The 11,234-nt window shown below is 66.1% G+C and overlaps 3 protein-coding genes across 3 annotated transcripts in view; 1 reads left to right on the plus strand and 2 right to left on the minus strand.

Moving 5' to 3' along the window:
- Positions 1 to 1,413, minus strand: part of MNEG_5941 (hypothetical protein) — a gene marked incomplete at both ends in the record, with an annotated part of 2,742 nt that extends 1,329 nt beyond the window's left edge. Inside the window, one exon of the mRNA XM_014045582.1 lies at positions 213 to 1,413. Within this exon, the coding sequence (XP_013901036.1) occupies positions 213 to 1,413 (1,201 nt within the window). The remainder of the gene's footprint in view (positions 1 to 212) is intronic.
- Positions 1,414 to 5,909: 4,496 nt separating this feature from the next.
- Positions 5,910 to 7,422, minus strand: MNEG_5942 (hypothetical protein; the record flags this gene model as incomplete). The annotated part of the gene is made up of 3 exons (XM_014045583.1): positions 5,910 to 6,617; positions 6,877 to 6,967; positions 7,214 to 7,422. 3 exons carry the CDS (start codon positions 7,420 to 7,422, stop codon positions 5,910 to 5,912), a joined length of 1,008 nt encoding a protein of 335 aa, XP_013901037.1.
- A 1,862-nt stretch (positions 7,423 to 9,284) lies between these two features.
- MNEG_5943 (hypothetical protein) lies at positions 9,285 to 10,991 on the plus strand (the record flags this gene model as incomplete). The annotated part of the gene is made up of 5 exons (XM_014045584.1): positions 9,285 to 9,643; positions 9,853 to 9,938; positions 10,094 to 10,254; positions 10,544 to 10,634; positions 10,819 to 10,991. 5 exons carry the CDS (start codon positions 9,285 to 9,287, stop codon positions 10,989 to 10,991), a joined length of 870 nt encoding a protein of 289 aa, XP_013901038.1.
- Between the last annotated feature and the right edge of the window lie 243 nt (positions 10,992 to 11,234).

Consider the following 11,234-nt stretch of genomic DNA (forward strand, 5'->3'; position numbering starts at 1 on the left):
GCCTGGCCTGAACGAACCGCCCGGCGCCGCGGCCGGCGGGGGCGGCGGTGCCCCGCCTCCCACGTGCGGGGCGCCAGCGGGTAGCCCAAAGCCCGCAGCCCCTGGCACCATGCCGCCGGTCACGTCAATCCCCGCCATGCCGCCAGCCGCGCCCCCAGCGGGCCCCGCAGCCGCGCCTGGGGCGCCGCCTGCCGCGCCGGGTGGGCCCGCACCGGCTGGGCCTGTGGCGGGCAGGAGGGTGGGGCCGGGCGCGCCCTGCGCCGGCGGCAGCGCAATGGGGCTGCCGCCCGTTGACCAATCGGGCTGCTTGCCTGTCGGCACAAACGGCTGCCCGCCAAAGAAGCCGGACCCCAGGCCCATGGGGCCAAACGGCGCACCAAAGGGCCCAAAAGGCGCCGGCACCAGCGGCGGAGGCAGCTGAGGGCCGTTTGTCGATGCGGCCCCGCCGGGCGCCGCAGTGTGGGGCCCGGCTGGGGCAGCGCCGCCGCCAGGCGGGGTCGTCGGCGCAAGGTGCGGGTGCGCGGGGCCATGCTGCTGGCTGGGGCCGCGCTGTGGGTGGCTGGCAGGAGGGCCTGCGCCCGCCGGAGGGAAGCCGCCGGCAGGCGCCCCCCAGGCGTCCACGGCGGCCGGCATCGGCGGCGGCGGCGCGCCCGGCGGCACCATGCCGACAGGGGCAAACATGGGGTGCCAGAGGTTGATGCCACCGGGCGCGGCGGGCGGGCCCGTGCCACCCGGGCCATCTCGGTGGTGTGGGTGGTGTGCGGGCGGCGGAGGCGGCGCGCCGCCGCCAGGGCCGCCACGGAAGCCAAACACGCCGCCGGCGTGCGCCAGCACGGCAGCTGGTGGCATGCCGGCGTACACGGCTGCTGCTCCTGCGTCCTGAGCCGGCGGTGCAGGCGACTGCTGCGTCACGCCCGGGGGCTTGTTGGGTCCGCCGCGGTGCGGCCCCAGGCCCAGGTCAGCGGGCAGCGGGGACACGCCCACGCCCGGCACCTCGCCTGCGCCGGGAACCTTGGCTTCGCGCGCAGCAGCCGCAGGCCCGGCGCCCCTGGGCCCCGGGCCGGGCCTGCCGCCCGCTGACCCCTGCTGCTGCTGCTGGTGGGCAGGCGGCTGCCTGAGCCGCCGCTGCTCAAACTGCGCCATGCCGCCTGCGAGCTTGGGTGGGGTGGGGTCCAGGCTGGCCGGCAGGTTGACAGGGTCGTCCAGGGTCATGGAAACAACCTCCTTGGCGATCTGAGCGTTCCAAGCCTCTGCCTCAGCCTTTGCTGCCGCTGCTGCCGCCGACTCGCCGCCCTCCGCCACGCCGCCGGGCGCTCCACGCTCGCCCAGCGCGAGCGCGGCTGCGACAGCCGGCGCTGCGATGGCCGGTGCAGCGGCGCCGCGCCGCTGAGGTATCGGCTGTGGTGGCGACATGGGCAGCACTGCTGGCAGGCCAGTAGCGGCCGGCGTTGCAACGGGTGCGGATGGCGGGACCGTGGCGCCGGCTGCCGTGGCAACCACGGTGGAAGCTGCTGCTGCAGCCTCGGCGGCTGACGGGGGCTGCGGCTGGGTCTCAGCGCTGTCAACAGCCCGTGGCCCCCCATTCCTAGCAAGGCCAGGTCCCTCCCGGCTCTCGCGCCGGCTGCGGCGCCCGCCGTGCTGCTGCTGCTGCTGTTGCTGCTGCTCATCGCCGCCAGTAGAACCACCCAAGGAGCCCTCTGCGCCACTGCCACCCTCCGAGCCGCCGCCAACTGAGCCCTCAGGGCGGTCAGGAGCACCCTTGCTGCCTTTGCCCCTCGAACCGCGGCCGCCGCGCTCCCGCCTCTCGCCTGCCGCCGAGCTGGGTGTGCCCTGTTGGGGCACGCTTGCCTCCGGCTGCTGGGCCTGGGCGGGAGCCTGTAAAGCCGCAGGCCCATCGGAAGCCACAACAGCGCCGCCACTGACCTCCGCGCGGCCGCCCCGCGCACCGCGCTCCTGCCGCTGCGGCGGCTGCTCGCCTCCCCTGTCGCCGCGGCCGCCTGCAGGGCCCTGCCCACCGCGTTCGCGCCTGGGGCCTGGACCTCCGGGCTCCTGGGCGTGGTGGGGCTCCTGCACCTGCGTGCCCCCTGACCCACCCGCCCTCCAATCCAAGGGGCTGTCCGCGTAGCGGCCAGCTGGTGGCCCGCCAGCCAGGGGCTGCGGGGCCCACGAGCCCTGGCGCGGTGCCAATCCAGATGATGGCCGCAGCTCATGGGGTGGAAGGGGCGACGGGCCGTTGGAAGCCTGCGCAGGCTGCGGCTGCTGCTGCTGAGGCGTGGGCTGCCGCTGACTCTGAGCCAAGGCCTGGGGCGCCGCCAGCTGCTGCTGCTGCTGCTGTTGCTGCTGCGGTGGCTTGGTGCCAGCAGGGCGCTCCAGCAGCCTGACCGGAGGCTGAGCCCCCGGGCCCTGGGGGTGCGGTTGTGGTGGCCCTTGCTGGCCCCTGTACGGCGGCCCCTCAGACGCCCCACCCGCGCCCCTCATGCCCTGAGGGCCGCTGTACAGTGGGCCCTCTGCACGCCGCCACCTGTCTGCAGAAGAGCCCTGGCGTCGGGGCTCGTCTTCCCCAGAGTACTGCGACGCAGAGGGCCGCCGCTGCGGCGGCGGTCCCATGCCCTCCGAGCCCTGCGACGCCATGTACTCACGCGGTTGATGCGACGGGGGTGGAGGCGGCGGCTGCTGGTGGGCCGGCGGTGGCGGCGGCTGAGCTCCGCCCTGCGGCTCGCGCTGCGGCTGCTGAGGTGGAGGCTGCTGAGGAGCAGAGCTTTGCTGCCCAGGAGCCTGGCCCTGCGGCGGAGGCGGAGGTGGCTGCGACGGGGCACCCGACCGCGGCCGCCACTCACGGGGCGGCGGCGGCGGGGGCTGCTGCTGTTGCCCATGCACGGGTGCTGCTTGCTGCACAGCGGCGCTGACTGCGCCCCCAGCGCTGCTATCGGCGCTGCTTGCCTCTTCCTGCTTGCGCCTCTCCATCTCGGCTGCAACACGCGCCAGTTCCGCCTCAAACGCCTCGCGCTCGGGGTCCCGCTCCTCTTCCACATCAACAACCGGCGCTGCCACCACCGCTGCTTCAGGTGTAGCCTTCTCAACCGAACGCCGCGGTGGTGGCGGCGGAGGCGCCATGCCACCTTGCGCTGGGGACGGCAGCAGGTCGTAAGCATCGTAGCCATCGCCTTGCTGCACTGCCTTGGGGCCCTCCGGCGCGGCGCCAGGCGGGCCACGCGAAAAGCCGCTCCCGCCCCCGCCCCCGCTGCGAGGCGGCGGCGGCGGCGGCGCGCCGTAGCGTTCGCCCCCTGGGAAGCCACCCCCGCTGCCGCCATAGCCGCTGCTGCGGCGAAAGTCGTACTCGTCATGCTCTTGGCCGTAGCGGCCGCGACCATAGCGATCCTCGACGCCGAAGCCCCCACTGCGGTGTGGCCAGTCACCGCCGTCAGGCGGGCCGCTGACATGGCGCTCGTCGTCGTACCCGCGCGGCCCGCCCCTGTTCGTAGGAGAGACGCAGCAGGGCGGCAGGATGATGCACAAAGAGGCACAGGCATGTGCATGGTGATGCTGCTGCAGCCATGCATTCACGTACTCTCACCGAACATCACAGCTGCAGGTGTGCAGTAACACGCAGTGAAACAGTATCCTGCAACAGCCCCTCTGCTCACCACTCGTCGCGCTCGCGATCGCTGCGCCAGGTCGCCCGCACATCCCGCTCGTCGTCCCCCCAAGGGCCCTCCTGCATGGACCCAAATTTGCATATTGTCAGCAGTAAGACGCCGCGGCCCAAATGCCCTCCTGGCTGCTGGTCGCACCCTGCGAGCCATGCAACTGCTCGTGTGTGTGACAGCATACATCCGCATCACAACCTCGCCATTCCTGTCCCCAGAATAACCTGCTCAAACACGACAACATTTTGATGCGATGTCGATGCACCACACAACATCAACACGCAATTGCCCAACTCACGTGCTGATGCTGGTCGTACGAGGACCGCTGGCTGCGGTTGGGGGGCGGGCCCTGTCCCTTGGACGTCGCCGCCAGGCTGGGGTACTCCTCCATGTTGAGTCGCCGCTCCACCGGGAAGCTGCTCCCGCGAGCAAAAGGACCAGCCCTCACAGGCGGCACCCAGCCTCCCTCTGGGCCACCAGCACCGCCGCCCGAGCCCCAGGTGCTGCCGGCAGTGAGCGCTGACTGGCGCTGCTCCGGTTGCGGAGGAGCGGGGGCCGGCTCATCGGGCTTGCTCCAGCCGCCGCCCGGCCCTGTGCTGGGCACAAGCTGCGTTGTGGGGTCATTGCCCGCATGTTCCTGTGCGCCAGCATGGGGTGCATGCGCAAAAGCACCGCACGTCAGTCTTTGAATACTTGCTTATGACAAACCCTCTGCCCGCCCGCCCTCATGGCATTGCGGCGATCGCTATCAGCAGCGGCGGCCGCGATGTGCGTCGCACCACCCACACAAGTGCGCCTGGTGTGCCATGCAAGGGCCTCGACTGGAGTTTGATGTCCTAAAACTGCGATACACACTGCGCAGGGCTGCATGCCTGCTTCTCCCGGCCCTCCTCCACTTGGCGGGGTCGCAGCTCACCTTCTTGATCGACGGGAGGTTCACAGGCTTCGGCACGACCAGTTTCTGTCCCGGAACGACTGCAGGCTTCTGCGAAAAGGAGGAGGCCCGGCGCAGCGCGGGAGGAGGGGTGCGGAGGCTTCCAGGAGAGCGGCGCCCAGTCAAGCGGGCCTCGAGCCCGTTTGCCACCCACAAAGACCCCTGATATACCCCAGAGCTTACAGTCACGATCAAGGGCCCACCTTGAGCTGGACGAAGCGTCCCAGGCCCGCGGGCGCGCCACCAGGGCCCCCCGGCCGGCTGAGGAGGGATGCTACATTAGTGTTCGTAAATTTCTTTTTCTCACGATCCGGAGCAGCAGCCATGCGGCGCGGCCGCGGGGTTCGTCTTGGTTGATCTTTGTTCGCGGGGTGGTAAGCGGAACAGCTAACCTATAGTCTGAAAAACGAAACAAGACACCTAAGCACGCGCCATACACCCCCGCGGACACATGCAGGCTCTGGCAGGTAATTTCAGAAGGCGAGCCGGCCACACCCACCAGGTCGAATAACTACAAGGACAGAAAACGCAGCAGTTCAAGCTTAGTCACGCACGTATCCGTGCATTCCTGCAGGGATTCGCCTCCAGCCTCACCCACCCGATGAGACAGAGAGCCGGGCAAGTGCAAAATCCCACAGGCAACTGAGCAACACCTGCTGCTCAGCAGTGCTGAGCAACACTGACATGCGAGTCCTGGCTCAGGTAGACTTTGTGTTTGCGTGTTGGTCCCAGCTGCAGAAGCTCAGCGTTGTCACAGCCACTAGTCCAGCGACCAATGGTGATGTCAGGCACAATGCAATGTTTGACTCTGTTGCTGGCTGCCAGGTTGTACTTTTGGCAAAAGAGGACGCAATCATAATAGAATCTGATGGATTTGGTATGGTCCAGCATATTTAAAGCGCTCAGTGCTTACTGCTTGCCACTCTCGCTGACTAGTGTCGACATGGCGGCCAGCATTGCCTTTCTCGCAGGTCACCAAGCGTACATAGTAAGCTCAAGCACCCAGGAAACGCGCACTTAATGCACCGCTGCTCACAAGTGCAATGTCCTGTATGTACCACCGCCGCGCCACCCGTTCGCTAGTGCTGCTGGTGCTGCTGCTCCTGCCATGTGATGCCGACGTTGAGCCCAGACCGTACAACATGCCTGACACCAAGATGACGTCGATGCGACCATGATTTTACTAATCACAAGCTGCCATGATGTTTGCATATTCGTCGTTGCACACGCCATCCGAGAAGCCACGCAGCCACAGTGGCCTGGCTGGCAGCCTTCGAGTGTCATTCCGCAGGTGTGATGCAGCTTTGCACGCACGGCTGCGTGGGGTGTTATCCCTCAGCGACACGGCCACCGCCCGCCTCTGCTGCAGCAGCGCGACCCCGGCTTGCCGCAGCGCCGTCATCTTCCACATCGCCCTCAATCCTCGGCGCCTGCAGAGCGGCAAGCTGCCCCGCCGCCTCCTTGTTGTGCGGCTGCAGCTCGAGCACTGCTTGCAAATCGCCCCCGGCCTCCGGCAGCCGACCCAGCGCCCGACGCGCCGCCGCACGTCGCAGCAACGCCTTGATGTTCCCCGGCTCCGCCTCCAGCACGGCGGTGCAGTCCGCTTCCGCCGCCTCCATCTGCCCGAGCTTCAGCAGCGCCAGCGCCCGGTTGTTGCGCGCCGCAATCAGCGCTGGGTCCAAAGCGAGCGCCGCCGCATACTCGTCCGCCGCAGCCTGCCAATCGCCACGATTGACGGCGGCATTGCCACGCGCCTTGGCGGCCTCAGCGGGCGGCACCTCCTTGGGCGGCGGCGGCAGCGCGCCTGCCCCCACGGGCCTGGCGCCCACGCTGCCGCCGCCGCCGCCGCTGCTGCCGCCGCGGATTCGCTCTGCAAAGTTATGCACCTGGCCGCTGCGGTCACGGCGCTGTGCAGCCTGCAGGGCCGCCTCCTTGATCCAGGGGGCGTCTGAGCGCAGCTCGTCCAGCGTGAAGTCCAGGCGCCTGAAGTCGTCCTCGTTGTCAAACAGCCGCCCGATGAAGACGTCGCCCAGCACCTGTCACCAGGGTGAGTGGTGCGCCAAGGTGAGGAGGGGGGCGCTGAGGACAGCAGTTGTTTGCGGATGATGTGGCACAAGACATTAAGCGGCTGGCCGATCAACGATGAGGCTTGCAGGGCACACACCTGGGGTCGCGTGAATAGCGGCTGCAACCCCCACCCCCCCTTGCTTCACGCGTGCGACCATTGACAGGGCAGGTCAGTGACCTGGCTGCCATAGCCTCAACGCAACGCAGCCCCTTGTCGGCTGCGCTCACGTCCATGGGGTTGCCACCGCACGCCATGAGGATGTCGCAGGCACGGGGGTTGCGTGCCGCACGCTTAAAGCTGGCCTGGTCGTCCGAGTACCTGTTCCAGGCAGTGGAGGGGAGCGGTGCCTCTGGTGAGCGGGCACGATGTCAGTGTCGAGCTGCTTGGGTGCAGCTCCACATAGGCTGTGAGTCTCCCGTCGCAGGGCACTGGCGCAACTCGCGGCGACCTTGCGGAGAGTGCTGATGTTGCGTAGGGCACAGTGGGGGCGCTGAATAGCGGCGACTGCCACTCGTTGCAGCATTACCCCACAACGTGCTCAAGACCCAGCAAGCACCGACGCACATGTTAATGGCAACGTATCCATTCTGCGGCGTGTTGTGCAGCAGCGGTATCGGCTCCACCATCTGCATGTTGAGCGCCGCAGCCAGCGCCGCTTCGGGCACGTTGCGTGCGTCCCCTGCCCCCTTGAGCAGCGCCTGCCTGTGCGCCTCCCGCGACGCGTCGCTCGGGGCCTGCACACGCCTGGTGTTATTGGCAGGCGCAGGTGCCATTGTTGAATTGGCGCATGCGCCTGAAAATACGAGTCAGGTGCTAACGGCAACACCTCATGACACAGATGCGGGATGCCAGGAGCTGCAGTCACTAGCAAAGTCACATTCGCGGCGATGCTCGCGTCCTGGCGCATCAGCGTGCGTGTGCCACGCTGCCCCTCACTTCAGAACGCGGCACACCTGTAGTGTCGTTTCAGTTCATCCAGCAGGCTGGTGCACTCGTCCTCCTTGGTAGCGGTATGCTCTAGCTGCTGCAGGGGCTGCGTTCTGCGAGGCAGGATGCGGTGCCCGCAACGGAGTCGCCGCTTGGCAGGAATGTGGTCTTACCAGTGCCCGTTTGAAGCAGGCATGTATATTATTGGCAGAACCTGTTGCACATGCGATGCAGGGAGGGAGCACGCACACCAGCATGCCGGTTTCGGGCACCACCCAGGGCAACACAAGCCTCAGCTCATCAGCTGTCAGCAGTGTGTGGCGATTGTCACTCACGTATCGGCTGGGACAAAAACATACTTGAACGTGACATTTGTAGCATCCCCCTGTTTTGTGTCATCTGCACCCATTTCTGCTACTGCACGGTGCTGGCAGCCGCTGCGAGGATGCGCGCTGCGGCCCAGGCTGCGCTGCACTGTGTGCTCTCAGCACTGCCCAAACTAAGTGCACTGGGAGCTCTTGAGGAGCGTGTTTGGCACTCTCTCGCTTTGATCACGCACGTAATGCGAAGCATCTAAAGCTGCAGGCGGAGTTTCTGGAAGCGGGCTGCAGGCTACCGACGGTATGATCGCTACGCGCGTGCAGTAGAGGTGTTTGTGAACAAGGATCTGCGCCACCTCGTGCCAAGCTACTGAGCTGCTCAGCGCTTTCTCATGTCACCGAGACACTTGGTCACAAGTGACGTGCAGCGCGTGTCACCGTGCTCTAGCAACCGCTATGTGCACAAGCTCGGACGCATACGTCACCCTGTGGCATAATTCACATTCACCTCAGGCAGCAAAACAACATGGCCTGAAGCAAGGACGCGCTGTGCGGCGCAAGGCATTGAGAACGCAGCTGGCCCATGTCGGGACATGGCCTGAAGCAAGGGCGGAGTGGCGCACATGCAGAAGGGCGGAATCCCTTTCAACCTGCCAAGTCTGAGTCACGAGTCTTTTAAGTAATTGGAGTGCAGCGCACCATGGTATGACCCGCGCTGGCGCATGACCAGCACTGGTACATTGCGCCGACACCCTGCTGTCGCGCTGATTCTGCTAGCATGATGCTTCACGACAACGATAAATATCTTGCCACCGCAGGCAACACAGACCCCATGCCATTTCCTCCAAGAGCGATAAAGCACTTCTCACGCAAGGATGCAGCGAAAGCGGTTGCATAGCAGCGCCTCGACAAGCTGCAGTGGGGTGACGCGTGCCGTCACCCGTGCGCCTGGGCCGACCTCAGCCGGAAGTTGGCTCCATCATGAACGCGAGCCGCTTCAAATGATTTGCAGTTGGTGGCATGCGAAGCGGACGCCACCAGCAGCCCAACCGCCGTCCAGGCAGGCCGGCGGGCGCACGCTGCATGCCCGCTCTGGCACCTGCGGAAGCGGAAGCCTCAGATCGTTGGCATCACACGGAACTTGATGCACTCGTGCACTGAATAGTCTCCACAACACGATATTGCAAGAGCCAGCGCAATTGTTTGACTCCACTTCTGACCCAAGATTGCTACGCGGGGCTTCTGGCGCTGAACGGAAGCTTATGTAGTTATACTGATACTGTTAAGAAACACATTAGCTTGAATTGGCAGGCGCGGGCCTCCAGCAGCAGCAGCCCATGGCAACTTGAGAGCCTGGCGCGACCGCGATCGGCTGATACTGTCCGAACATGGCGTTGGCGGCGGGTTTCAATTGGTTGCTCATCTTTGTTGCGTGTGTGGTGGCCGTGGTGCTACTAGCGGCCTGCATCTACGTGTTGATCCACTACCAGCACCCGGACGATGGCAACCAGGCCTGGATCCCGAAGGGGATCGTGGTGTTGGGGCTATGGCTTGCGATGGCGACGGTACTATTATTCCCGCTCGACGTGGCGAACCGGGCGGCGTGCTCGTTCGGCGTCGCCGAGAGCGCGTGCGTCTTCACCCTGCCGATGCGGGAGCTGTGGTTCGCTATCTTCATCACAAACCTAGTTATGGTGTTCTTCCTCATCCCGTTCACAATGTTCTTCTGGGAGGCCGACAGCGACTAGTGAGTGCGGACCGCAGCCGAGCGGTGGACGCCATGCACCGCCTGTGCAAGATTCTGCTTACAACCATCCATAAGCGGTGCGCCTGTTTGCGTGCATGCAGCAGCATCACAGGTGAGCTGTGCAACGTGCATTGATGTGGTAACGACAGTCCTCTGTCTGGCGCGCCCACCGCCCTCCTCACGCCGCCCTGGCCCCACGCGACGCGCAGCACTTGGTTCATGCGCGTGAAGACGGCTTTCCTTTGGACGCTGGGAATGGCCGTCGTGCTGGGTCTGGCAATTGGAGTCGCTTACGGTGCGAGGCGCGGGGCAATCAGGCTGGCAGGACCGGGCACGGAGGTCCGGTCGCGGCTGCTGCTCTGGCGCAGTTCGGCCAGCCCTGGGTGGCACAGAGCAGGCGGGCGCCCTCCTCGCCCCGACCGGCAAACGCCCCGCGCCCCGTCGGCGCAGGGCTGGCGGGCTTTGTCGAGTATCCAACGCAGGAGCTGGTGTCTGGTCTGCTGCCGCTGGACCAGCTGCCACTGCTGGCCAATTACACTGGTACAGACTGCATCAAGCCGGGCATGGGGCTGGCGGGGTACAACGCCACCAACAAGATCCCCGGCGGGCTGGTGCGCACGGCTGGCGGCGGGCTGGTCTAGGTCAAAGGTGGCGGTCAGCAGCAGGCGGCGGGGTTGTGGAGGAGGCCAGCAGCAGAAACGTCTTGGCGGACGGCGAAGCGGGGACTGGCATCTGACACGACACACGTGGTGGCTCATGTGAAGACAGCAGAATGGGGTGACAGAGGTATCGGTGTGAAGGCTGTGCGCAATTCGGAGGGCCGTGTATTGCCGTTGCGTGCAGATGGTGGCAAATGGACTCTGAAGGCCCCCTGCCTACGCCCCTGGCCGCGCCCTGCAGTGTGACGGCTATGGGGCCAACTACGCCATCAAGACGTGGACGCTGCGGGTCTCCCTGCCGGTCTACATCATGGCCATCCAGTCCGTGTTTGGTGGGCAACGCCCGGCACGCGCGTTGTATGAGCAGCAGTGGGGCCCGCGGCGGCATGGGGGGCGCAGGATCATGTGGGCACCTAGAGCAGCTGTCAGCACACAGTGCAGTGTGATGCTCTCACCCAGCAGCTTCAGGCGGCCCTGCCCATTCAGCAGCCCGACCCGCCCCTCACCCGCGGTCAGGCTGGATCCTGTTTTTGGTGTTTGCGGGGTGGGGCGTCATGGCGGCGCCCATCGACTGGCTTCACCAGTACATGCGGCGGCCGCGCGCCGTCATCACCAAGAGCGAGTTCCTCAACCGCGCACGCGGGCTGGCGCAGCGCGCCAAGGAGATCAAGGTGAGGGCTCGCGCGTAACACTCTCGAGAGTCCCAAAGTGTTTCCAGCTGCCGGCGCTTTGGACTCTGCCTGGGTGTCACGGTTGGCTCGCATATATGCGGCCCTTGGGGGCGAAGTGTCTGGGTCATGGTGTGAAGCTGCGGCTTCCCAGCAGGCACGCAGGTTGGGCGGCCGGCATTGTTCTATTGATTGTGGGAGCCCTGGCATGTGGGTTTGCATTGAATCCTCTTATGTGTCGAAGCCTCCCGCCCCCTCCCGGCC

This window comes from Monoraphidium neglectum (assembly GCF_000611645.1).
Source record: "Monoraphidium neglectum strain SAG 48.87 unplaced genomic scaffold scaffold00923, whole genome shotgun sequence".
NCBI classification, from domain to species: Eukaryota; Viridiplantae; Chlorophyta; class Chlorophyceae; order Sphaeropleales; family Selenastraceae; genus Monoraphidium; species Monoraphidium neglectum.